Source organism: Tamandua tetradactyla, chromosome 8 (genome assembly GCF_023851605.1).
Source record: "Tamandua tetradactyla isolate mTamTet1 chromosome 8, mTamTet1.pri, whole genome shotgun sequence".
In the NCBI taxonomy this organism is placed as follows: Eukaryota; Metazoa; Chordata; class Mammalia; order Pilosa; family Myrmecophagidae; genus Tamandua; species Tamandua tetradactyla.
Window position 1 is genome coordinate 100,850,466 of NC_135334.1, and position 27,797 is coordinate 100,878,262.

Genomic DNA, 27,797 nt, shown 5'->3' on the forward strand with positions numbered 1-27,797 from the left:
AACAGTATTATACTCTACTTTCTGTAACTCACTTTTTCACTGAATATTATTTCTAGGATGTATCCATGTTTGTTGCTTGTAGACAGTTCCATTAATTCCCATTAGAGAATTGACATATGAGATTAAGTTTCAATTTATTTCTCCATTCTCCTCTTGCTGGGCATTTGAATTAATTTCATTTTTTGTGTTTGTGAATAAGGCAGTTGTTAACATTTTGATTCATTTCTCTGGGTATAACCACATATAAAATGCTTTGGAGTATATATACTCCAAAGAGAAGCTGAGGAATCAAAGGTCATGTGCCTGTTTAATGTCACAGGACAATGACAAATTGTTTTCCAAAAATGGTATTGAAGATTTTATTTCTACAAATACTGAGGATGCATCACAATTGTTCCATTCCACAACTTCACCAACACAAAGATTTCAAGACTTAAATTTTGCTGACCTAGTATAAAATGGTAGCTTATCAAGTATTCATTTGCATATCCTTGATTGCTAGTGAGGTAGAGTATCTTTTCCTAACTTTATCAATAATGTGTATTTCTTTTACTGAGACATGATGATTTATGTATTTTCCCACTTATTTATATAGATTTTGTCATTTACTTATTGATTTTTAGGTGTCCTTCATATATTGTGGATAGCAATCTTTTTGTTTGCTGATAACTACTCTCAACTTGTGTGTGTGACTTTTTTTCACCATCTTTTTGTAGTCTTTAGATAAAGAGATCTGAGTTTTCATATTGTAAAATTAATCTATTAATTTATTTTTGATTATTTCTTACTGCCTTTTTTAAAGAAACCACTTCCTGTCCTGTTTTCATAAAAATCTTGTAATGTCTTCCATACGCTTTGAATTTTTTAAATTACAATAATGGATTCATGTAGAATTGTTTTAGAGTTCTGTGTGCTATAGGGATGCAATTTAAAATATAATAATATGGATCCTTGATTTTCCCATAAATTGCCAACTTCCCTGGGGGTGTTCTCTTTCTCCATCTCAAATGTCCCTGTCTATATCAGCTCTGAAACTTTTTCCACAATGTTTCCCTCTTAAAGGAGTCTAGTAACTGACCCACCTTGAATGGGTGGAGACACATCTCCCTGGAAACAACTTAATCAAAAATATTGCACCCAACAATATTGAATGAGGATTAAAGAATATGGCTTTTCTGGGGTACACAAAAGTTTCAAACTGGCACATTCTACCCTCTGGACCCCCAAAAGACATGTTCTTTCCATATACAAAATACATTCATTCTATTTCAATATCACAAAGCCTTAAACCATTTCATTACCAACACAAATACAACACAAAATCAAAACCAGTACAAAAGCTCATCAAGGTCACTTACAGGCATGGTCTGTCCTAAGGCAAAATTCTCCCATGGCTCTGGACCTGTGAAACTCAGAACATTTTATCTGCTGGGAGGAAGACAGGGGTCACTGGGCCCACACAATTCTGAAAACTTGCACGGCAAACTTCATTAAATTTCAAAGTCTGCAAGTCATTCATCCTTGGGCTTTAGAAAGTGGCAGTCCCATCTTTTCCAAAGGCCTTTGCAGTGGTCTTTTTCTCTCCAAATGCTGGGGTGAGGGTTGCAACCTTGCAGGAAATTTTTCTCAGCTTTACTCTCTCTAAGCATGGAGATTGCATCCCACCTCTCTGCCATCCCAAGGTACACCCTCAACCCCCTCAAAACAATGACAGTAGCAAGACACTCCCCAATCCCCAAAGGATCTGCCCCACCATTATCCCATACATCCCCCCCCCCTTTTTTTCCCATTCCCATAAATATATGGGAATATATATACATATATATATATGTATATATATTCCCTTGATTTCTGTCTATACAGATTGGAAAACTCATGCAGTTCTTTTGGAATACAGAATACCTCCACACTTTGTACCTCACCTTTAGGGGCCTCTTGGGACTTTAGTCTAGTGACAGATCTTGAAGCAAAGTGGGATGGTTGGGGTGGGTCATGAAAAGAATTAGAAGTGTCTTTCAAGCCAGTTAACTCAGGGCATTCTGTTAGTTTCATCTGGTGGAAACAGGATTAATCACTCTAGACAGAGGAGTGAGGACTGTTTCCCCAGAGGAGGTGGTTACAGATTTAGCAAGCACTGAAGGGTTAATAATTTTGAGGTGGAGGCTTGGATGGGCCACAGCCTAGGTGGGACTGGAAGCTGGGAAGCTGTTTCCTCAAGGCAGCCTAGAGATCAGAAAACTCCCTCCTCAGGGAAGGCTGGAGACTGGGTAGCCACTTCTCAGGGCAGGCTGGAAGTGGGGCATGTGCTTCATTTTGGGGTGATGAAAATATTCCAGGACAAGATAAAGGTGGTGGTTGCATAACTGAACGTTACTGGACAAAGGCCATGGATTCTTTTGCCTGACATGCTCAATAACCAATTCCTGAGATGCTGAGGTTTCGAAGAGAGAAAGAGTTTATTACTGGATGAGTCATAAGAGAGTAGATGACCTAGCAATCCAAAATCTGTCTCTCCAAGTTTAGGGGCTTTAAGGTTTTTAAGAATTTTAGCAAGGGGAGATGTGGCCATTTTGAATAGCAAGTTCAAAGCAGAAAAGGAGACAGTGTTATTTATCATTTCAGTAGAAGACCACAAGTTTAAAGGAGGGAAGGCAGAGCTATCACTTCAATACTAGAGGTTTAAGCCAAAAGGAAGGGAGACAAGTTAGCTTTCAATAGCAGAATCTAGCTGGTATGATTTTCAAATGTCCAGGGCTGAAGCTAGTTAATGGCTGACTTGAAATTCTTCATTAGCATTAGGGTCTTTGCCCTACAGGAAAATGACCAGATAAAGGGAGTAACAGCTCTTATAATCACAAAGGCACAATATAAGGTCTTTTACAATCATTTCAGACATCAGGGCACTTGAATTATGGTTTAGGGCTTTCAGGTATTCCCTTTTGTCTACTCCAATATCCCAGAAAGCAAAACAGAATATGATTCAGTAATCAAAATCATCCCTTAAATCCTAATTTCCCAGTTACGTGATTGTACCAAGTACCACAGAATTTTACAGATATTTCCTGTGGTTCTGTTTCTTTAGTGAACCCTGACAAAGTCACCACTTATTTCATAAACATTTATATCTCTTCCATTACATTTACTTTTCGTTGGTTCTTTTGCCATGTTTCATTTCTTCTATTAGTTTGTGTTTAAATTTTTAAGAGATAGGATTGTTGTCAAATTCAAAATTTCTTTTCTCACAGTACCTGTGTTGTTGGTTGCATATAAGATGCCATGTAAGTATTCCTCAACTTCAATTTAAGTATTTGAATGGTGAAATCAACTTGGTTAATTCAGTAAGAGTATTTACACTATTAAAACAAGTGACTTTTAAAAATAGTCACAGCAATTGAAAGGGCAGAAATTATTTTAATTTCTAAAAATGCCTTTTACTGTTCTTGGTACTGACATGGCCATCAAATGTATATTATTACTTTTTATTTTTATTTTTATTATTAGAAAACTGATTAACTCAGTGGGGCTTGGAATATGTAAACCTAGAATTTGTATGTGGCTGTATGGAAATAAAAATGGCTTCCATCCCAAAGTAGTTTTAATGGAAAATCAAAGAATCTTGATTCAATACTTTCATTGTATAGATTTTTGCAGATAAATCTGGTCAGAACATAAACTGATTGCATGTGAGACTATAAGTTAAGTAACTGGGGAATATTATTATTGTCCTACCAGAAAAATGTACAACAGTTGAAAATCTAGGCTAACCTTGTTTTCTACTTTCTACCTTAGGACCAAAACCACTTTGCTAAAAGCCAATTCACATGGGTTGTTCCCCAAATGACAAACCTTTCCACCAATGCCAGCATGCATTCTGTTAAGCCTTTGCCTTAGTTTCAATTTCTGTTTATTCCAAACAATCACAAAAGTAAGAAGATAATTTAACAAATAGCTAGCTAGCTACCATCTTGTTTTGACAATACATTGATTTCTGTGGCTACAGATTGTCATAGCAAATAAAAATAATAGTGTTACAGTTTGCTGGCTTCTGGAATGTGAGCTACCAGAAATGGAACAGCTTTTAAAAAGAGGAATTTATTAAGCTGCAAGTTTACAGTTCCAAGGCTGTGAAAATGTCCAAATCAAAGCAAATTTATAAAAATGTCCAAATTAAGGTACCAACAAGAGGTTACCTTCATTCAAGAAAGGCCGATAAAACTCAGGTTTCTCTCTCAACTGTAAAGGTGCATGGCAAACATGGCGACCTCTGCTAGCTTTCTCTCAGGGTTTCTCGTTTCATGAAGCTCCCCCAGGAACATTTTCCTTCTTCATCTCCAAAGGTCTCTGGCTGCATGGGCTCTCATGGTTCTCTCAAAAAGGGACTCTCCAAAATGTTTCCTCTTTTAAAGGATTCTAGTAAAGTAATCAAGACTCACCTGGAATGGGTGGAGTCACATCTCCCTCTAATTAGGATTAATACCCACAACAGGGCAAGTTAAATCTCCAATGAGATAATCTAATCAAAAGATTTTAATCTATATTATTGAATAGAGATTAAAAGAAATCCACAAGATTGGATCAGCATTAAAACATGGCTTTTCTAAGGTACATAATCCCTTCAAACCAGCACAAATATTATATAAAAATAATAGTATATGAAAAAATGAAATACAGTAAAGTAAAAATTTGTAATGATGATCCAAAATATAAATTTCGAGGTACTCAATGCCAAAATGTTGAGATCCTAGAATATACGTGTGTGTGTGTGTGTGTGTGTGTGTGCACTTCCTTATCTCTAAACTTAAAATAGTACTAATAATAGTACTTACTTTGTAAGAGCATTGTGATTATTGAATTAGTGCTACAATATAGAACAACGCAGTAAATATGAACTATCAGTTGGTTTTTCTTTAATTATTTTGATGAGTGGAGTGGGAACATTTCTGGCAGAAGTTGTGGTGAAGCTCAGATACATGGGATGACTGGAGGCCAGGCAAAATTTGAAAAATAATTAAGCTAACAGATAAGATATAGGGACTATGTATTAAAGAAAGTATGATTGATTTTAGGTTCAATAATGATGATAGCCACTGTTGATTGATGCTTGCAATGTGCTGATATGTATGCTAAGTGTTCTGTCCCTATGATCTTTGTTTAATCCTAATCAATCTGTGATAAGACACCAGCATATTATAAACATATGCCTGCCAAAATCTTAAGTTTAGCCCAATAAGATCCCTGTGAAACTTTGACTAACAGAGCATTAAGGTAATGAATTTGTCTTATTTAAAACTATCAAGTTTGTAGCAATTTGTTACAGTAGCCGTAGGAATATAATATAGTAGCTTGTCTCAAAATTTAGTAACAATATAATATTGCACAAATGACTTAACCTCCATTATCTAGATCTCATTTTTCTGAAAAACTGAGATTCTAATGAACCATTTGTCTTCGTTGTATTTTCACATTATCAGTATGAAAATGTCATAAAATTGAGGTATAACTTCAACTCCCCTCCCCCCAAAATGTTATTCTATGCTGTGGTGCCTTCTTTTACCTTTTAGAGTCACAGAGGTACCCTCAGACCTGCCACAGGCATTAGGGAGTATTCCTGAAAAAGGGGTTGATTATGCCCTGCCCTAGAGTACTGTTAGGACTCATCATTACAGAGGTAGCAAGGAAAGCAAACTGGGGTGAAAAGAAACAAATTACATAAAAGCACAGAGGTAGGTTAGCTTGGAGCTTTTTCAGAAAACATTGAAGTTGTCACGTGGGGTCCTATCAAACACTTATTTTTGATAATTGGAAGAGTATTTATTTACACTGGACATCAAATATGATTTATGTTTGCTAGACCAAAGGGAGATTTGAGCAAAATCCAAGATTCCTGATTCTTTTTGCTAAGAATCAAGTCAGCTACTTATTATCTAGGGAAGGATATATATATATATGTATATATGTATATATTGTTTCTTATTTAGAAATAACCCTATTATATAGATCCCACATGAATGTTTATTTTCCCTCTTAGCAATCATCTAACTCTGGCAAGCAATCTCAGACTGGAGAGCTGTGTGCTCTCTGGAAAAGAAATGAATGCCAGGAACTCTTGGGCTTCTTCAGGAAGCGCCATACGCGTGGGGAAAAGGGTGGTGCCAGAAACACGTGGTATATGTGTTTTTTGCAGAAGCATAACAGAAGGAATTTAATAGAATTAGGAACATAGAATTAGAAAAGCTTTATTTCTACTTTGGAAAATGTATATTAACTAATATTTAAATAGCAAATTTCCTTACCCGGAGGAGAAAGAAAGTATAGCAAGAGAAGTATTTCCCCTTTTAACTTTTATTTCTTTTTATATTCTGGACTATTCTCTTTGAAAAATTGCTTTTAGTTATTACTACAGACAGTTTATCTGCTCATCCTCTTAGCCTCATTTTCTATACATAAATTAAACGTAAAAAAGGAAGATTTTGGAGTATTATGTGTGGATGGCAGCCATGACAGCTCTCCTTACAATTTTATTTCATATGTAAAAACCTATAAATTTATAAAATCATTGTTTTATAATAATTTGTAAAATAATACACCAAAATTATTAAAGATGGAGAAAAAATGAATAATACAACTACCAAACTTAAAATGTGAAAAGTACATAAAAGCATTTTATTATTCAAGTAGAATGTATGTTCTATGTCCATTGAAGCTTTTTTTTTTTTTAATTGATTGCTACTTCGCCGCAAAAGAAGCCATAATGAAATTGAAACATATTTTAGCAAGCTATATCTTATACCCAGGGGCCTCTGTAGAGGCCTTCTTTCTTCTAACCAATAGTGTGTAATGCAGAAACTAGAGCCCTGGGAAAGTCATTACATAATTTGAGAGTGAGGAGGGGGCTACAAGAAATAACATTAATCCATGTTGCCCATTCTCACATCTAGTGGTGAGGTGTTGACATGCAAAGAAATTTGATTCTGACAACGTGGAATTAAATCATAGCTCCATTATCCGTACACTATTTGATTATGGTGACTCAGTGAACCTCACAGAGATTCATTTTTTCTACCCGTAAAGTGGAATACCTGTTGTGCTAATAATAATACCTGCTGTGCTAATTTGAAATTGCTGTGTGCCCCAGAAAAGCCATGTTTTCTTTCCTAAGCCCATCTTGTAGGGGCAGACTTGCTTATGTGATACACCAAATTTGGGTGGGACCTTTTGACTAGCGGGAAATGTGACTGCCTATTCAAGATGGGTCTTGATTAGTTTACTGGAGTCCTTTAAAAGGGGAGACATTTTGGAGGAAGCTCAGATGCTTGTAAAACAGTTGCTTCAGAGCCAACAGAGAAGCAAATGTAGACACAGATGTTTGGAAATGCAGAAGCCCCAGGAGATGCCAGAAGCTGAGAGAGCTCATGGAAGCTAGACAGGAATCAGGAGCTAAAGAAGAACCAGAGCTGACAGAGATGCACATTTGAAAATGCTTGAAGTGTTGGCAGAGAGAGCAGATGCCTAGGCTTGGATAGTGGGAGATGCAGAGCCCCAGCAGATATCACAATGTACCTTCCCATGAGATGCTAAGCAAGCCAAAACCTGGAGTTGTGTCCCAGAGGCGCTAATTCAAGGTCCACAGATGCTTTGAGAGAAAACCCCTGGCATCAGAAGCTGCAAGCAACAGAATCAGGAACAAGTACCAGCAGTTGCTAGCCACATGCCTTCCTGTGTGACAGATATCAGCCTTTCTTAAGTCAAGGTATCTTTCCCTCAGTGCCTTAGTTTGGACATTTTTATGGCCTTAGAACTGTGAACTTGTAACTTAATATATTCCCTTTTAAAAAGGATAGTCCACTTCTGTTATAGTGCATTCTGGCCGCATTTAAGAAACTAATACCCCTGCTTCATAGAATTCAGTTAAAATAGCATATCTGAAGAGTTCTGTGATGTTTGTGTGCATTTAAATAATATGGAGCATCTTCTCTTTGTCAGCCTTGATGCTAACATAAAGAGTTATAGAGATAAAAGAGGAATTGTCTTTGCCTTCAAAAATGTCGTGCTCTCATTTTGTGTGTGTGTGTGTGTGAGGCTCATTTAAACAAATAACAGTTCCAATCATTTAATTTATTTTCATGGTTCTCATCATAAGGGAGAAGTTAATCATGGTTTGGCCCATGCTCTGGATTGTCCACTACATATATGGGGCTTTGGCATAATTGCATTGTAGGTCAAACAGGTCTTAGGGACTATCATTTCCCATTCTTTCAGCTCTTCATCACCTTCCTTTTGGCCCCCAGTAGCCAGTGATCCAGGCCCTGTGCACTGCCCCTCATTTTCTATTGATAAGTTTAATGGCATTGTTGTTTCAGTTTATTCACTGTCTCATTTGGGAGAATAAATCTGACCTGTAGTACTTCGTCTTGACAAGATATGAAAATCTCATTTTGTTTTAAGACAATTAAATAAAATGTTTCACTTAAAGTGCTTATCAGTCTGCTAAAATACAGTGAATGATATATCGTATATGTACTTATATATACTTATTATGACCATGAGGAAGCTCCTTAGCATAGAATTAAAGCTATTTTTCCAGTACAGCCACTAGTACCCTCACTGACTGTTCTACTTTGCTAGCTGCCGGAATGAAATATACCAGAAACAGAATGGCTTTTAAAAAGGGGAATTTAATAGGTTGGTAGTTTACAGTTCTAAGGCCGAGAAAATGTCCCAATTAAAGCAAGTCTATAGAAATGTCCAGTCTAAGGTATCCAGGGAAAGATACCTTGATTCAAGAAGGCAGATGAAGTTCACGGTTTCTCTCTCAAGTGGAAGGGCATGTGGCAAGTATTGCATCATCTGCTAGCTTCTTCTCCTGGCTTCTTATTTCATGAAGCTCCCCGGGAAGCATCTTCCTTCTTCATCTCCAATGGGTGGTGGCTGGTAGACTCTGCTTCTCATGGCTACGTCATTCTTCTCTGCTCTCTCTGAATCTCTCATTCTCCAAAATGTTTCCTCTTTTATGGGACTTCAGAAATTAATCAAGACCCACCCAAATGGGTGGAGACACACCTCTACTTAATCCAGTTTAACAACCATTCTTGATTAAATCATGTCTCCAGGGAGGTGATCTAATTGCAGTTTCAAACATACAATGCTGAATAGGGATAGAAGAGAGAGCTGCCTTTATAAAATGGGATTAGGATTAAAGCATGGCTTTTCTAGGGGACATACATCATTTCAAACCAGCACATTGACTATTCTTATGAATCTTTCCATTGTTATTCCACTGAATATCCAATTCCTCATGTTATATACTTAAAAATATGCAAAATATAGAAAAAATCAAATTAAATTAGAGAAAAAGGTACATATGCATTATCCATGCTGTTATCCAAAGTTCATCAAAAGACAGAGATAGTAATTTATTCTGGAATTCTTGATATGGCAGGTACCCAACTTAGGATTCTAGTTTCTTCAGTTCATGAAAAAGTATTATTTGAGTCCTATATAATGCTTAACGTTTTGGATTCTCAGTATTGTTAGAAATGTTTAGGCTTTTGGCTTTTTCATTAGTCAAGAGAGAGCCTTGAATATTCTATTAAGGGAATATTAAACTATTTTCTTTGAAATGTTAAATTATTTTGATCATGGAATAGCTTCAAAAGCTAGGAAAACGAGTCTAGCATATTTCTAAATTACAATAAGGAGCAGTTGTATTAGTTTCCTGTGGCTACTATATCAAATTAATACAAAATTGATGCATAAAACAACAGAAATTTATTCTCTCACAGTTTTGGGGGCTAGAAAAATGGAATCTGACTTGTCATCCTCTTTCCAGAGGCTCTAGGGGAGATTCTGTTCCTTACTTGTGCTGACTCCTGGTGGCTGCCAGTGCTGGATGCCTTGATTTGTGACCCCACTGCTCAAGTGTCTGCCTTTATCTTCATATTCGCCTTGCCTGTGTGTCTGGGTGAAATCTCCATCTTCTGCTCTCTAATGAGGATACTTGTGATGGCATTTAGTGCCCACCAGATAATGCAGGGTAATCTCCTCATCCTAGGAGCCTTAATTTAGTCCTATCATTTGCCATGTGAAGTTATAGTCACTCTTTTGTCATATAGGGTAATATTAATAGGTTCCAGGGAATAGGAACTGGACACATCTTTCAGGGCTACCATTTGGCCCATGATAGTGTCAATTTCTGACACAAGCCTTCCGAAAGAAGGTAGAAGTCTCTATTCAGATAACCAAATCTGCAAGCAATAGCTCTCTCTGGTATAATGTCTCACAGATCCAGGCCCTGTTTCCACTTCTAAAAACAAACAAAAATACTGCAACTTGGATTTTTGTTTTATCTCCTTTGACAGAACAGAAAACAGAGGCCCTGCTTGAAGTCACTCCCTTTTTTTAAAGTGGCAGATGCAGAATCACAATCCAAATTTCTCAGATCCCAAACCCCATTATGTTTCTGCAAAGTCAGATCTCATTCTACTGTTAATTTATCAGATTCAATGAGGCTTCTTCCCACAAAGTGCCATCCCACCAACAAAGAGGAGTGTCTTGAGGATTACATTTATTATGTTTAAGAGCAAACAGCTCCTGATTCATTAAATACTGTGTGTGTTTTTTTAACAGAGAATAATTCAACATTTCATGCTTCGTTGCTCACACTGATGAAATGATGTAGAATTTCTTTCCATTGTTAAAAGTAATTCATATGATGAAGTGAGATAACTTCAATCTTGTTATAGAAGTTTGGAAATTAAGGACCCTGTTTGTTTAGTAGATAAACTAGCTAGAGTAGCCCTTGGCAAACTTGTGGAGGAAGATAAGTTGCACTATCATTCATTTCCCCTGATCTTTTTTGTAACTAAAATATTGAATGAAGCCCCTTTTGTCCTCCATCCAAAGTAACAAATGCATACATATACACATACACATATACATGTATACACGGATGGATGGCTAAATTGATAGATAGATAGATAGATAGATAGATAGATAGATAGATAGATAGATAGATAGATAGATAGATAGCAAAATATATAAAACCTTTTATTTAGACACATTCCTTGCCACAGCCTATCTGGCAAAGGCTGGGGATATTTTTAAAAGTACACAATTTTTCTATTAAAAATATAGTTAATGAGCAAGCAAGAATATTTATCAATCTGATAGTGATCCGAGTATTGCTAAATAAAACAATAACTATATTTTACTGAATATATTAGCTATCTGCTTAAAAATAAGTCCCTCAGTGATGAGCCTGGTATTATTTTTCTGAGCTGTGCTTTGTTTCCCTTCTGTTGGTTTCCAGACTTCTTGAGTTCATGCAGCAAACACTGACCCTGACCAAATTTAACAAAAGTTATTTATTGATAGACTATAAGGAGCTCACAGTGTCAAGGAGAAAGTGGGCAGAAAACAATAATTGCTCCAGAAGACTAAGGATGAACTATAAGAAAGTTCTTGCTATAGGAACATGGGCAAAGAATCCTTCCTACTTTGTTGAATAAACCCAACCATTTGTGTAGCTTTTCCTCAGTCTGACCAATATTCAAAGTCGAAAGATGGAGCATCCAAAATCCTATCTTGAGTTATATGCCCACATCTTGGGTTGTAAAGGAAATTAGAGAATATTTGAAATATACACCTTGAGGGAGTGGTAACTCTCCAGAAAAATGTCAGAATCTATCAGGAAGATAGAAGCACTGAAAACTCATCAAAGAGTAGCAAATAGGAGTTCTTTGAGATCAAGCAATGGATTTTTAATCTTTGATCTCAAGTTCCAAACACAATGCTGTCATAGATTGGATGAGCAATATTTGTTGATTCATATTGTTGGGACTAACTCAAATTGCCTGTTTGAGGACATTCATCTAACCATAAATATATGCATTCCTCTTGGCTCAATACTAACATTTAATTCTTATTTCCTCTTCATCCTAATAAATACATCCTAAATAAATGATTAAAAGAAAAAAAAGTGAACACTTCAACACTTACTGAGTAAAAAATTTGTGATAGCCTCAGAGGATGCAATAATGAATAGGACAAGATAGCTTCCCTTCAGGAGCTCCCAGAGTATGAGAAGAGGCAGACATTTAAACCAATGAGCAGGTGATAAAAGTTATCATACAGGCTAGTATGTATATAGAAGGTTGATGTTCATTGCAATATTATCTATATAACCCCAAACTGAAACAACCAAAATATATACTTTTGCAAATCCATGTATGGAATATTATTTAGAGGTATAAAATTAGAGAGATAAAGCCTAATACAATTATTTATGTTTTATATCTGTAAAAACAATAAAAACTGGTATGTGCAAAATATATACTTTTGCAAATCCATGTATGGAATATTATTTAGAGGTATAAAATTAGAGAGATAAAGCCTAATACAATTATTTATGTTTTATATCTGTAAAAACAATAAAAACTGGTATGTGCACTATTATTGTGGCTATGTAAAATATCCATGCATGTGGATATAGACAAAGACTGGAAAGCAACATCGAGAAATAAAACTAGCTATTGCTAGAATAATGAATGAGTTTTATTTTTCAATTTCCTTTAATGTTGTTATATAATAGATGAAATTTACGAGAAAATGTTGGGGTCTATAATTCAGTTATCTAATTGTTCAGCAGCAGCAAAATATGCTAAAATTGGTCCTTTGCCTGTTCTTTTAATTTAATTCATTCTTTAATTTATGTTTGGCAGTCACTTGCTGTGCATACCAGGGGTAACTATTCTTCTGAATTAGTGTTTATTTCTCCCGTTCTTTTTAACTTTTTTTCCTCAAAGGACCTGTAAAACGGGGGCTCTGTGAAGACAGGTGTTAGATGATTATTAGATTTTAACTAGAATAAATGGCTGTTTTGGCTCAAAAAATATTATATTGATATCCAGTAGTTCACATATTTTTAGGAGTCCCAAGCATTTTAAACTCTTTATTAACAATAAAAAAAAATCACTCTTCTTGCTACAAACCCCTTTTTCCAGTTGTGTCTATTGCTATAAAATTCATAAATTATGCAGGTTTTTACCTTTGTTTCCAAAGTACTCTCAGTGCTCAGTCTCTTCTGATTGTCACTTTTGACAGCTTAATTCAGCCTTTGCATCCATCCACCTGGTCGCTTTTATTGTTCCTCTATTGAACTCCACTCCCCCCCCCCCCCCCCCCCCCCCCCCCCCAGTTCTCCTCTGCTCCATTTCTCCCTCCACACTACTGGCTGCAGTTTCATGCTGGGAGGGGTTCTAGTGATGTCATACCCCTACTCTAATATAGCAAAAGCAGTTCCCTTTGATTATTAAATTAAGTGCAAACTTTGTAGCTCTGGAATTCCCTTCCTACTTTGTGGGGTTTTTTTTGTTTTTTTTTTTTTTTTTTACATGGTTGCCCTACTCCTACCTATCAACTTACATGCCAGAAATGGACTCTTCCATCACCATGTCTTTATTCATATCATTTCCTTTATCTGGAGTTCCCTTATATCATTCTTACTGTAAGCATCCAAAGGTCCATTTCAAAGATTACCTGATGCCATTTCTTATTATTTCAAATGGATTTGACCTCCATCTTTTCAAAATATATTCGATTCTGCTTGTGCCCACTTTCACTTAATCTGCTTGATGTAGAGGTATTCATGTAAATAATTGTAAGACTGTGTAAGCTCTAAAGACACAAAAACAATGTATTTCTCATATTTGTATCCAATAGCATCTAGTACTTAGCCTTGCTTCTTAGTTGGCTTGAATTAAAGAGCAACCCTGAATTTTATTGAAGAGATTTAATGGGATTAGAGAGAAGACATTATGGTTTCCTTCTTAATTATCTTTCTTATTCAGAAGGAAGGTGCAGGTGGGAAATGAAAAGGCAGAGGCCCTAATCAAGGAAGGAAGGGGAAGAAAGAGGGTGTAAGGGAGGGGGAGATAATTACTGCCTTCTGAAATTCATGCATCTAAATTAAACTTCTTTAAGTATAGAGAAAGATTTGTTTTGCTTCTTTATGTTATCATTTTTGTACACAACTCTGATAATTTTGGTGGCTTAAATAGTGAACTCAACTACTTTGTTTTATTTTGTCTCTTTGTTATTCTACTCATTTTATTATTAATATTCAGTTTCATTAACCATCCTTGGGTTTTATGTTTATGCACGTGTTATCTTTGTAGGAGTATTTCCCTGCTAGAGAATGCGTGAACCTGTGGAAAACCAGGTCATTGCTTTTCAGAAAGTAATATAAATGCCACTTTTGGATATTGTGCCAAACATTAGGGCCAAATCAATAGGCCAAGCCCTTGATCTTGAGGCTGGCTCTTGTGAAGCTTAGCATACCCATAGGTATGCCTAAGAATCACCTCTGGAGGACCTCTTTGGTTACTCTGATGTGGACTCATTCTCTCTAAGCCTAAACCCAAAAGTGAAATCACTGCCCTCCCCACTGAGTGGGGCATGAAATCCATCAATGAAAATCTTCCTGGTGGTGTGGGAGATGACCCCCAGGGATGAGCCTTGCCCTGGCACCATGGGATCAACAATGCCATCCTGACTGAAAGAGGGAAAAGAAGTGTAACAAATAAGGTATCAGTGGCTGAGAGAATTCAAATAGAGTTGAGAGGTTGCTCTGGAGGTTATTCTTACACAAACTTCAGTTAGACATTGCTACCTATCATAACTTGCCAAACCCTAACCAAAACCATTCCTGCCAATCCTAAAAAAATCTTAGGGCATTATATAAGATTCTGCAAGGTTTCCATACACTAGGGTAACTTTCCAAAACCTGCAACCTCCTGATCTGTCCCTGGGCCAGATAAGTCTTGAAAGGCAGAGGGTCCAGCCACTCTAGAACATCAACTACATCCATCCCCCTATGCCATATAATCCACAGCCCTGTCCAACATGACAAATTTAGAATGGGCATAGCCCATATACCCCTAAAAAGTGGGAGAAAGATCAAAGGTGATGATGGAGTTATACAGAGAAGATTAGGTTTAACAAAAAAGTCTGAGTGCTAAATCATTATACTGGTATTTCTTTTAGCCTCCAGTACCTTAGAGCAGCTAGAAATAAAAACCTAAAATTGTGGAATTATAACCCATACCAAACTCTGAAATCTGTTCTACAATTATCATGATATACTTTGATATTTATTGCTTTTGTGTTTATATGTTATTTTAAGAAAAGGTTGAGTACAACAGAGAAGACAGGATTTAACAAATCAGTATGACTGCTGAATCATTATATTGATATTTCTGTTGGTCTCCAGTGCCATGGAGCAGCTGGAAGAAAAAGCAAAAAATCATGGAACTGTAACCCCTACCAAACTTTAAAATCTGTTCTATAGTTACTTGTTAAAATGTACTTGGAAATTTATTGATTTTTTGTATATATGTTATATTTCATAATTAAATTTTTTTTTTTAAAAGTACAAGTGGAAAATGTGTATGTGCTTTGAGTCAATGGATCTGAATTTACACTCTGACCCCACCATGCCTTACTGGGATTCCAGTGGTGGAAACTTCCTTTCCTCCTCCCCTTTGACCACTGTGATCAAAGTTTCAGACAGAAGCAAATTAACATTTACCAAGTTTGTTCTTTGTCTTTCATACAATAGTACCTTCCCTATTTGTTCTAGTTTGCTAGTTGCCAGGATGTAATATACCAGAAATGGAATGACTTTTAAAAGGGGAATTTAGTAAGTTATAAGTTTACAATTCTAAGGCTGTGAAAATATCCCAATTAAAGCAAGGGTATAGAAATGTCCATTCTAAGGCATCCACAGAAAGATACCTTGGTTCAAGAAGGCCAATGAAATTCAGGGTTTCTCTCTTAAATGGAAAGGCACATAGCGAATATGTGGTATCCACTAGCTTTCTCTTCCAGCTTCTTATATCATGAAGCTCCCCCTGGGGCATTTTCCTTCTTCATCTCGGAAGGTCTCTGGCTACATGGGCTCTGTAGCTCTTTCTAAAATGGTTCCCTCTTATATGATTCCAGTAAGCCACCCCAGCTTGAATAGGTGTAGACACACCTCCATGGAAATCATCTAATCAAAAACTACCATCCACAATTGAATGGGTCACATCTCCATGGATAATTGAAAAACTTCCACCCAGCAATACTGAATGAGGGTTAAAGGACATGGCTTTTTGGGGGTCTGCGTATTCAAATCAGTACACCAATTAATGAAATTAATACATATTCAAGTCAATTCTGTTTAAAGATACAAATTTGATTGGATAATCTTAAACCTGCCTATATAGGAATGTTTCCATACATTAATCATGGTACATACTCCCCTGGCCAGAGCTGGCTTTATTTTTAATGATTTTTAATTCGATGTTCCCAAAGAGATCAATTTTAGAATAACATTTAGTTTTTCCAGAAATTTAAAGGTTTTAAGTATAAATCAGAGCTTCATTATTTTTGAAGCATTAGTGTGAATATAATCTTCTGTGTAAATCACATTGAGATATTTTAATAAATTTCCTCTCTCACTGAGAAAACAAGGTATATACTATTGGGGGTTAAAATAATGAGAGATAGAAGGAGTCCTCCTCTTGAAGAAAATAGGAGTATTTAAGATAAAATCTTATTATGCAAGAAATACATATTTTCCAATGGGAAAATAATCCCACTAGACATCACCAGTGCAAAATTAAATAGCAATTATTTGATTAATTTCAAAGTTAGGACTTTTTAAGGTATAATGTTTAAGATCTCTGGTATATATAAATCCCCACTTCACTCTTTTTCTCTGAGTGCAGTATTACCATAATGCTGCCAATGTATGTGATTTTACAATAGCAATGTTAATCTATTTGTTGAACCTATTTCTTTTGTTTTTAATATTCTCTCTCCCTCCCTCTCTCTCTTTCTCTCTCAAGCCTCAGAAAAGTGCTCCTGGAAGAAATGAGAGCTCTCAAGTTGATTCAACAAAAGAAAAAAATTCGAGTACTACTGTATGTGATTCTCAAAATGTAAGATTAACTCAAAATGGTTTGTAATGATATTCAACATTAAAAAAAAATGTAAGCATCTTAAAAATCTTAGTTCATGCCACCAGAAACATTCTATTTCTGTACACATATATGCCATCTAAACAGTATAATTTTAAGTGTGAGAAAGTTCTTTGGATGTGAATCAGGCAGGTTTTTCATTACTGGTGCAACCAGGGTTATTAGGCTGTTGTGAATGAGTGCTGTCAGAGAGATAGGTGGAAGTGACCAGCAGGCTCACACTGTTTGCCCAGAACATTGTTAAAAATGAGGTGGGGGGAAGACAGGATGAAATTCTATAGTAATCTCTCCATAAAGAAAATAAACCCAGCATTACAGAGACCTCACAATAATAAAGGGAGATTATTATTCAAGTGATGAGAGTAAATATAAAGCTTGTGCCCTATGATTTTTCATTTATAAGAAATGTGTCAAATTTTAATTCTAGAACTTTGGCATAATCAAGTTGATAGACCTATCAGACCTGGATTTGAGAAACTAAAAGTAACAATAATTGTGCTGAGTTCATTCAAAATAAGGCTTCAGTCCAGCTGAGAAAATGGAATGTGCCCATTGAAAATATTGGTGCTTATGAAGAAATAAGCCTGCAGCTAAAGGAAATAAGGCAGAATAGAAAAATAAATTAACCAAGTCATACTCTTTTTCATTTGATAACTGCCAAAGTAGATTTAGAAAAGCAAACTTCTCAGTAACCATGGCTTCAAATCTTAATATATTTAAACATGTACCCAAATAATCCAAGTTAGAACATAGTTTTAATGAGAAGTAGCAGTAATATGCTCTGCGATTTACGTCCACAGTGAGAGAAAGTTATGAAGGCCTTGGGCAGGTTGGAGTATTTTTGCTGTAGTTTGAAGGGCTGCTTAGGTCTTTGACAGTGGAAGCAAATGCGCAAAAGAAAGAAATATCAGCAATATGGCTACAGAATGGTATACAGAAAGCTGTGGGATATGGGCCTGTGAAGAGAAGTCTGAACTACAGTGTGAGGGACCCTGGGATCCTGAGCTAAGATGTTTGGTTTGGATTACAGAGAGAGTTAAGATTGCCAAATATTTTTGTCTATTTGAGTGGAAAGACAATGGAGTTAAACTTAAGGAGAGTATTTTAATTTCTTGATCTATTTTCCTGAGACTTCACAAAAAAATCCTTGAAAGAGTATTTAACTTATTCACATAAGAGAACAAAACTCAAAACCTCTGTGTGTTTTTCTAAGGATTCCCTTAAAGCAATATTCAGTGTCTACTTTCCTTACTGAAGCTGGGGCCTACTGAAAATCATAGACTATCCTTTGCCCATTTGTATCTGTTTGCTTCACTCTCCTCCCCTTTTCTTAGTCAAACTTGTCTCTGGTAACTCTTCTCCATTCAATAAATCTCATAAGCAACTACTTCCTTGGTGTTGGTTCCACTACCTGTTATTTCTAAAGGCTGCCTCTATTTGCACCATCATGTCCTCCCTCTAACCCACCCGCAGTCCCTTTGACTTTTGTCTTTGGAGACTCTACTCCCAAAAAGCCACACTTTCTAGTGTAAGAAATCCTTTCAGCATTTAGAGGTTGTACCTCCAATACATTTAAAATAACATAAGTAGTATAAATAGATGAAATAAACCAGTTGTAAGCTAGTAGGGATTTTTCAGTCTTGGGTGGACCTAATTTTCCACCTTTAGATCAGTCATTCTTAGCACCACTTTTAAAGTAATATTACTTATAAGATACCAATGAACCCTTATAAAATACTGATGCCCCTAAGCTAAATTGGTAAAATTAACTCAGCATCTATGTCCTTCCCTCCTTTCGTTCCTTCCTTCCTTCCTCCCTCTCTACCTTTGACCCTTCTTCCCTGTCCCTCCCCGCCTCCAGGTGGTTCTAAGGTACAGACAGTTTTCACCATCAGTTGTTTACAAAAGTAAATGACCATTAGAATCACCTGAGAAGGTTTGTAAACAGCAGAGTCTAAGCAATTCTTCAGGAAATTCTAAATGAGTAGCAGTAAGTAGATTGCTGGAATCTGCATGATTTAATATGCACTTGTCAACCATCCCCTCTCAACTCCCCCCACAACCTAGGTGACCCTGAGGTAGATATTTTGCAGACCGTATTTTGAGAAATATTGGTCTAGATAAAGCATGATATATTTAGTATACTTTTAAGTAATAGATTTCTAGTTTGTCACCTACTCTGTTTTGTTTGCATTTTAAAGAGGGCAGTGACTTACAAAGACTCTGTAATTGTGGGAATTCTGCTGGTGTTGAACAACTAGTGTGGATTTTGACAGTGGGTAGGGGTCTCCATTCCAGAACGTTCACTTCTCATATAACTTTATTTATCACATATATAAGAGACCCGTTTTGATGTAAACCTGTGCAATTGGCCAGGAGGTTGCTGTGTGATTGCATCCATGGCTACCCTTCTCATGAGAAAGTAAACATGACCATCATCTTCCCAAGCTACAGGGTGAGAGTGTCATTAATCTTAACCATAAAGAGCCCTCTGGGTCCTTTCCAGAATTTCCTAATAGTAAGGAACCAATTTTACTGACTTCTTCCAACCTTCAAGCTGTTGGTGGGAAATTTCTAGGACAGAGAACAATTGTTCCTTTGCTTGTCTAAATTCAACCAGAATATTCTAATTTGTGTGAAATACTGTATTGCTAACTGTGTTGCTTCCATTTCACTACAGCAGTGTGAAAATATCATCAACCTGACTCTAACAGGCTGGAGACTCAAGCTCCAATTTTTGTTGTATTAATGAATTCCCAAACTAGCAAACATATCAGAACCCCATTTAATAAAAAAGAACAAAATAAAATTTCATTTCACTTCCATACATATATTCTCTAAATGTGAGTGTCTATTTTCATAATATTTAAATCTGCCTTTTTTATGAAGAGCTTTAATCAAAGGTTAAGTCAATGCTATCATGTTTTATTCAAATAGGGAAACCATAAATGGCAGTTATTTTAGTTTTGTCTTTAATCCCTTTACTTTGAAAAATTGATGGTTGGCAATTTCATTTGAATATCTTTTTTTTTCTTTAATTTAATTTTCTATTCTATGCAATTAAAATCAATCCAGATACTATGGGATTAGAAAATTATATAAATAGTATTGAAGATACAAAACACTGCCTTGAATTAAGCTAATGGCAAAAAGAATTGAAAGCGGCAAAACCAATAGAGGATCAAAAAGAAAAATCTATGTGACTTCATGTTCAAGTAAAGATGAAGAAATAAACAGGAAATCTAACACGAGGTTCAATTTAATTTTTTGACTTACTAGGACAATTACATTTTTATTCGGAAATAAAGGAAGCCAGAAGACAACTTCTGAGTTAACTTTTGTCCATTTACCCCAGAGCAGAAGGTTGGTATTCTCTTAATAAAGGAATGAATGAAAAGGCACATCTGAGCTAAGTATCTGTGAAAAATATCAGTGTTTCCTTTAAATAACTTTTTAAGGGGCAATTTACATACCATAAAAATCATCCATTTTAAGTGCACACGTCAATAACCTTTAGTAAATTCACCGAGTTGTGCAACCATCATCACAATCCGGTTTTAAAACACTTCCATCTCCCTAATAAGATTCCATGTGCCTTTTTTACATTTAATGACTGTTCCTTCCTGAAAACACAGGCAATCAGTAACTTATTTTATGTCTGTATGGATTTGTCTTTCCTGGGCATTTCATATAAGCAGAATCATAAAATATGCAGTCTTTTACATTTGGCTTCATTCACATAGGATATTGTTTTTGAGGTTCAACTATGCTAAGGCGTGTGGCAGTGGTTGGGTCCTTTTTATTGCTGTATAGCATTCCATTGTATGGTTATACATTTTGTTTATTGATTTACCAAATGATAACTATTGGATTGCTTCCATTTTTTGGCTATTATGAGTAATGATGCTATGAACATTCACATAAATGTCTTTGTATGGATATGTGCTTTATCTTTGGTAGATAATGATGAATGGAATTGGTGGGTTGTATGATAAACTTATGCTCAACTTCTTAAGAAGCAGGATTTTTTTTTCCAAAGTTGCTGAATCATTTCACATTCCAATGATCAATGTATGAGGGCTCCAGCTTCTCCCTACCCTTATCAACACTGTAGTCATTTCCAGTGGGTGTGAAGTTGAATCTCATTTTACGATTAATTTTACTTTCCCTAACGATTTAAGATGTTGACATTGATTCATACACTTATTAGCCATTTGTATATTTTCTTTGGTGAGATGTCTATTCAAATCTTTTACCCATGTTTTAACCGGATCATCTGTATTCTGAATTTTCAACTGCAAGGATTCTTTGAAAATTCTAGACATAAATCCTTTATCGTTTATATGAATTGAAAGTATTTCTCTCAGTCTGCAGTGTTTTAGTCACCTCCTATTCATTCCATTGATGAGAGAGGGATTTGTGCCTGTTCCAGTTTGTTAGCTACCAGAATACAATGTACCAGAAACAGAGTGGCTTTTTAAAAGGGGAATTTAGTAAGTTGCTAGTTTATAGTTCTAAGGCTGAGAAAATATCCCAATTAAAACAAGTCTATAGAAATGTCCAATCAAAGGCATCCAGGGAAAGACACCTTGGTTCAAAAAGGCCGATGAAGTTCAGGGTTTCTCTCTCAAGTGAGAAGGCACATGGCGAACACGGTCAGGGTTTCTTGCTCAGCTGGAAGGGCACATGGCGAAAAGGGTGTCATCTGCTAGCTTTCTCTCCTGGCTTCCTGTTTCATGAAGCTCCCTGGGAGGCGTTTTCCTTCTTCATCTCCAAAGGTCGCTGGCTGGTGGCCTCTCTGCTTCTCATTGCTATGTCGTTCTGCTCTCTCAGAATCTCTCTTATTCTCCAAAATGTTCCCTCTTTCGTAGGATTCCAGTAAACTAATCAAGACCCACCCGACTCGGTGTCACCAAATGGGTGACATTGATTGAGTCACATCTCCAGGGAGATGATCTAATCACAGTTTCAAACATGCTATACTGAATAGGGACTAGAAGAAATGGCTGCCTTTACAAAATGGGATTAGGATTAAAACGTGGCATTTCTAGGGTACATACATCCTTTCAAACCAGTACACTGACCTAAGGTTATGGGAATGTCCACAAAAAGACACCCAATACTGCACATATGAATTTGAGAGCAGTTTATTAGTCAGTATGATCACAGGTTAGAGATTGCACCACATAGCATTCAGGGACAAAAGAGGTTTCACTCCAGTAAAGTGAACAGTAAGGAACTGAAGTCAGACTTTGTAGCATAAAGAGGTTAGAGTCCTTGCATTTCTCACAGGATGGTGTGATTGGCTTATTTGAGTGATTCTGTGGGCCAGCAGGGAAATGGAATCTTCTGCACAGGAATAGGCAGGACTGTGCCTGTTGTTGCATATGGAGGATCGTTTGGGTAGGGGGCCTTATCTGTGGGGTCAGAGTAGGGAGAGAAACTTGAGATGAGGCCATTCAAGTCCCTCCTGGTTTCCACCAGATGTGGAAACACATAAATAATGGGCCTTAATTTTAGGCCTCACACCATGGATTTGCATGAAGCTTTATATCGCCCCCCTCCCCCCCAAAAAATTACACTCCATTCCTGTGGGTGTGAATTCATTATAAATAGGACCTGTGGGTGAGCTTATGCAGTTAAGTTGTGGCCCAACTGATTCAGGATGGATCCTAATACTATTACTGGAGTCTTTTGTAAGTGGAATGAAATGTAAACACAGAAAAAGCCACAGGGAGCAGCTGGAAGCTGAAATTCAATGGAAACCAGAAGAGAAAGGAGAAGACTTGAGGGGCCACCATGTGCATTTCCATGTGACAGAAAAAACAAGGACCAAGGATGGCATCTCGCCCCAGAACACACTGACTTCTGGGAAAAAGCATCGCCTTGATGACGCTTCAGTTTTGGATATCTCCAAGCCTCACAACCATGAACCAATAAATTCCCATTGTTTAAGCCAACGCATTGCATGGTATTTGTTTTGGCAGCCAGGGAACTAAAACACACCGTGTGTGATTTGTCTTTTCATTTCCTAATGGTGCTTTTTGAAGCACACAAGCCTTCATTTTTTATTTATATTTCTTTTCTTACCTTGGTGTTGTACCTAAGAAACTTTGTCTAATCCAAATACACAAAGATATTCTCCTGTATTTTTTCTAAATGTATTATACCTGAGGTGGTGGGAAAGGACTACCCTGTCAGCATCCTTTTCAACATCAGGGATCTGTGATCATCAGTAATGTCAGTGAAAACTGATTGGAGCACACATGCTCTTTAAGTGATTCAATATAAGAGATGATGCACTTTCTGTTGGTCACACCTAAAAATAAATAACATAAGAAAGAAAGGCTGGAAATTACATAAAACCTACGATAAATAACATAGGAAAGAAAGCCTGGCAATTACATAAAACCTACGTCTGAACCTTAACATTGTTGTTTCCTAAAATTGTCTCTTTTGGACAGGGACTGTGTTTTTAGCTCCCTTATCTATATTGTAATGTAGTTCAATGGTTTTCAAACATTTAAATTGTTTAAGAATCACCTGGCCAACCTGTGTACTCTACTTTCACGAATTATAATTTATCTGGTCACAGTAGGGCCAAAAAAATTGCATTATTTTAATAAATACATCTCTTTTTTTTTTCTGTCAAGATTTCTTGTGAACAGTTTGATGTGGGTATCTCTCAGACTTTTGATGATCACGTACATCAGATATTATAACTATACAGTGGTCAGCTACATCATAGAAGCCCATTTAGTTCTTTCTGAAACAGCTGCTCTGCAGTTTCTAATCCTCTATGTCCCAGTATTTTCCATGAACAAAGTTCCAAACTAGGAATTAGAGAGCGTGTTTATTCTTAGGTAGCTGTGTGGGTTCATTTCATTTGCTGCCTTGCCCTCTGCAAGGGAGGCAGGGTCACTTAAGGAAGTGGGCTCTGGATTACTGGGTTCTTTTTTTAATAGACTGAAAACTTAGAAATGGATCACCAAGAGCCCAAGGACATATTGAATTATCAGTTTGGTGTATGTTTAAATTACCCTTAAAGCAGCTTTGCTTAAATGATAATATTGGAGTCACATTGAGAAAGCAAAGGATGTACCTGCTCCATTCCATTTTCCTGCAGCTTGCAAATGTGCCTCATATTGTTTAATAGTGTATCAAGAATGAAAGCGATTGCACATTTTATTTTAATTTTCACTTCGGGATTAACATTGTTCAATGTAAATGTATTTTGCAATGTTTCTGACTCCCATAGATAGGAAACATTTAATTTTTCTTAATGTGCTGAGAAAATATAAACCAATGAGAGCTTATGATTAGAACTGGGAGCACTGGCTCAGTTTCCTGCCATTATATCTACCTGGCAAGTGCCTGGCCAAGGGAAGTTTCTTAATCAACAGCAAAGAATAGTCTAGGGAAATGAGAGGAGAAAATGTGCAGAAAATAAATCTTAGACTTGCAGTTAGGAAATTGTGCCAGCTTTTTCAAGTTCAACTGAGTTTTGGCAGAGGTTTCAGAAATCCTCATTTGCTATTATATCTAATGTTTATTGTGTGGCATTTGATGGCCTTGTGAGATGTTGCAGATGCTCAGTTAACAAAACATTCTAGAGAAGTCATGCCCCACTATAATTGGGTGCAGAGATCACACATCATTGTCATTCTGAGCTCTGCTCTGTCACACCATCTCTGAAGAGCTTGGCCTCAGACACAGAAATTTTCATTGTGCTATTGTGGTACTTTTCAAGATGGGGCTGGCATTCACCCAGATAATGTAGGAATGGATAGTTTCTGAGGACTTCAGAACAAGTTGCAGCTTTTCTTATTTGGTAGCAATCTCCACATTTAGTTTCCTATTAATACGTTAATTTGAAGCATGAAAAATATGAACCTAATTGTGATTTCTTTACCAGAAATATATGGCATCTTAAGAATATGATTAATTTATTAATTTGGTGAGTTAGAAAGCACGATGAGCATGCTAATATTTATTGTAAGGATGCTAGCCAGTTGGTGATATGCAAACACAAAGATTAGTGTGATCTATAATCCTTAGACCCACTTCCTTCCCCTTGTTTTCCCTTGTTTCCCTTTGTTTATAGAGGTATTTCAGCCTGTATAACAGTCCACCTTGCATTTTGATAATTTATGTGAGCTTCTCTTTTGGCATTGGATTATAAGGAATTTGAAGACAGGGGCTATAAAAATTTTGTGTTCCCTTCAGGACCTATGAAAATGCTTATCTCAGCAGATCTCAATATTCCTCAAAAGCCCAAAATTACAAAATAGATGAGACTGCATTTTTCATAAATGTAACTATTTCTCAGGAGAGATGAGGAAAATTAAAATTCAGAGAGGGAAAGGGAGTTTCCTATACATGCCTGGTTAGGGGGCATCAGTGTTAGCCCCTCAGTCTCTCCCAGTCTAACCTTCCTCCCACCAGCTTCTTTAACAGAATTCAGAGACACACCTTGTCAATACGATAACTTCATCCTATTTCCCCATTATCTTCCAACTCCTGATTTTCTAAATATAAAAGTAGTATTGAAGCACTATTGTGTAATAAACGTGAGAAATCCATTTCATATACAAAGGTAGTGTCAGAAAAATTTAGTCAAAATGCATTCATGTTTCCAAGTAACTTAATATTTAATTCTAATTTTTTTTCCTTTGGAATATTTTTAACATTGGTCCCATCTCTTAGGTAAGTCAGTAGAGGCATGTGGCTTATAGCTGTCACAGATAGTATTTGTTGGTAGAGTTTCTGGTTGTCCGTATATTCATTTGCCATTAATTATACCAAGTCTTTTAAATGTTTTTGAGGAAGTTAATAAGGAAATTAAGTACCATCTCTTGTAAGAGAAAACTGAGTGTTTAACAACAACAAACAAAATAATTGGCAGGGCCAGAGACACAAATTCGAAGAAGGCCTGGTAGTGAATCACTGATAAATCATTCAAACTTCAATGCTTTTATTTATTTATTTAGTATGCTATATGGTGGGGTCACATTTCATTATTTTTCATGTGAGTAACCCGTTATTGCAGCACCATTTGTTGAATTTTCGTTTGATTTTTGTTTTGCTTTGATTTTGGGGAAGTGCATGGACGTGAAATTGAACTCGGGTCTTCCACATGGCAATGAGAATCCTGCCACTGAACTACCCCTGCACCCCTAATACTTTTAGATGTATAACTTATTTCTGAGAGAAGAAATAGAATATAGTTAACAATAAGCAAAAAGAAAGTATTACCTTTCTCTTTTATAGGCATTCTGATGTTTATTAATTCAGTCACAGTGCCCTGTGGCAAAGATCATTACAATTATACAAGTTTATTTTTGTAAATAATTTCCAACTAGGATGTTTGCATTGAAGTCATAGATGACATGTGTTGTGATGAAAGTCTTCTGAGCAGCTGAAGCCCTTAGGTAGATTGGGTAGAGTGATCTAATAATTCTGCTTTGAAGAGGAAAAAAAAAAGAAAACAGGGAAAGAAAGAGACAATGAAAGACATCCTCCCAGAGTGGATGTTTGGTAAATGAGTCTTTAATCTTTTCTTGTTGAATTATTAATAGAATCATATTTAAGAGGACTAACCACAGACCTGGAAGAAAATGGAAGCAAATCCATTGACTACAGATACCCTAAGGACCAGAGTCAATGTGTTGACAATGGGGTTGCAAATTAAAATGATTGAATAGTGATTCTATTCTCATAGGATGAATCATATATTGGCAAAGTAGATGATTTCTTATTGAAGGAAGGGGGAGCTGGAAAAAGGAGAGAAAGAATAGGAAATAAATTTAATTGAGCACCTACGATGTAGGAAATACTCCATTAAGAATCTTCATGTACCTTTTTCATTTTATCTAACTCTTTCAACTCTTTGCAGTCACTATTATTTTGCCTACTTAACCAGATGAACTACCAGAATCTCAAAGAGATGAAATAAATTTTCCAAGTCACAGAGACAATGAGCAGTAGAAGAATTCTAACCTAGGATGAGCTAATTCTATTCTTTTGACCTCAACCTGTTACGTACATTATTTCATTTCACTATGTCAATATTTTGAGAGTAAGCATAATTATGCCTGTTCTATAAATGTGGGTAAAGTGAGGTTCAATTGGTATTTGCCAAACATCATTCTGCAAACAAGTACGTACTGTGATGAAATTTTCAACTTTACAGAGATATAAAAAGTGAAATGGAACAGAACCAGAAATAAAAACACATTAGTGTATTTTCCACAAATCATTCAATCTCTACCTACGCCTTTCTTTCTCTCTTTTTCTCATTATACTTTATTAACCATTAGATCCTTTAGCTATTTTGAATATTAATATTCTTTCTTTTCAGAGATATTGTTGAAATACATTATATTGTTAGTGGGTTTATTTGTTCTGTTATCAAAATTTGAATTTGACAATCTCAATTTTGTTGCTTTAATTTTGTTTAACTGTAAATTGCCATAGTCTGGGGACCTCTGAGTTCATTAACTCACAAGCATTGTCATAACTAGTAGGTGGCAGAGATGGGACTTAAATTTATTTGCATGACTCCAAAGCCTGAGTTTTCCACACTACAGGGAAGCCCTGCTAGTAAGTGGGACCTTCCAGTATGGTAATCTCCCCCACAATCTTGTGTTTGTGTTTTGTTTTCCATGCACAGAAATAAGTAATTAGCAGTGCTTGACTCATCTCCATAGATTTGTTGTTACTCTGCTTGCTTTTTTGACCATAACATAATATTTGGCAGATGGTAGTTCATTGTCC

The 27,797-nt window shown here is 36.2% G+C and overlaps 1 protein-coding gene across 1 annotated transcript in view; it reads left to right on the forward strand.

Annotated features, from left to right (window-relative positions):
* LUZP2 (leucine zipper protein 2) overlaps nucleotides 1-27,797 on the forward strand; it is a 569,898-nt gene that overhangs the window by 521,829 nt on the left and 20,272 nt on the right. The window contains exon 10 of the mRNA XM_077114242.1: nucleotides 16,890-16,982. Coding sequence (XP_076970357.1) covers nucleotides 16,890-16,982 — 93 coding nt within the window. The remainder of the gene's footprint in view (nucleotides 1-16,889; nucleotides 16,983-27,797) is intronic.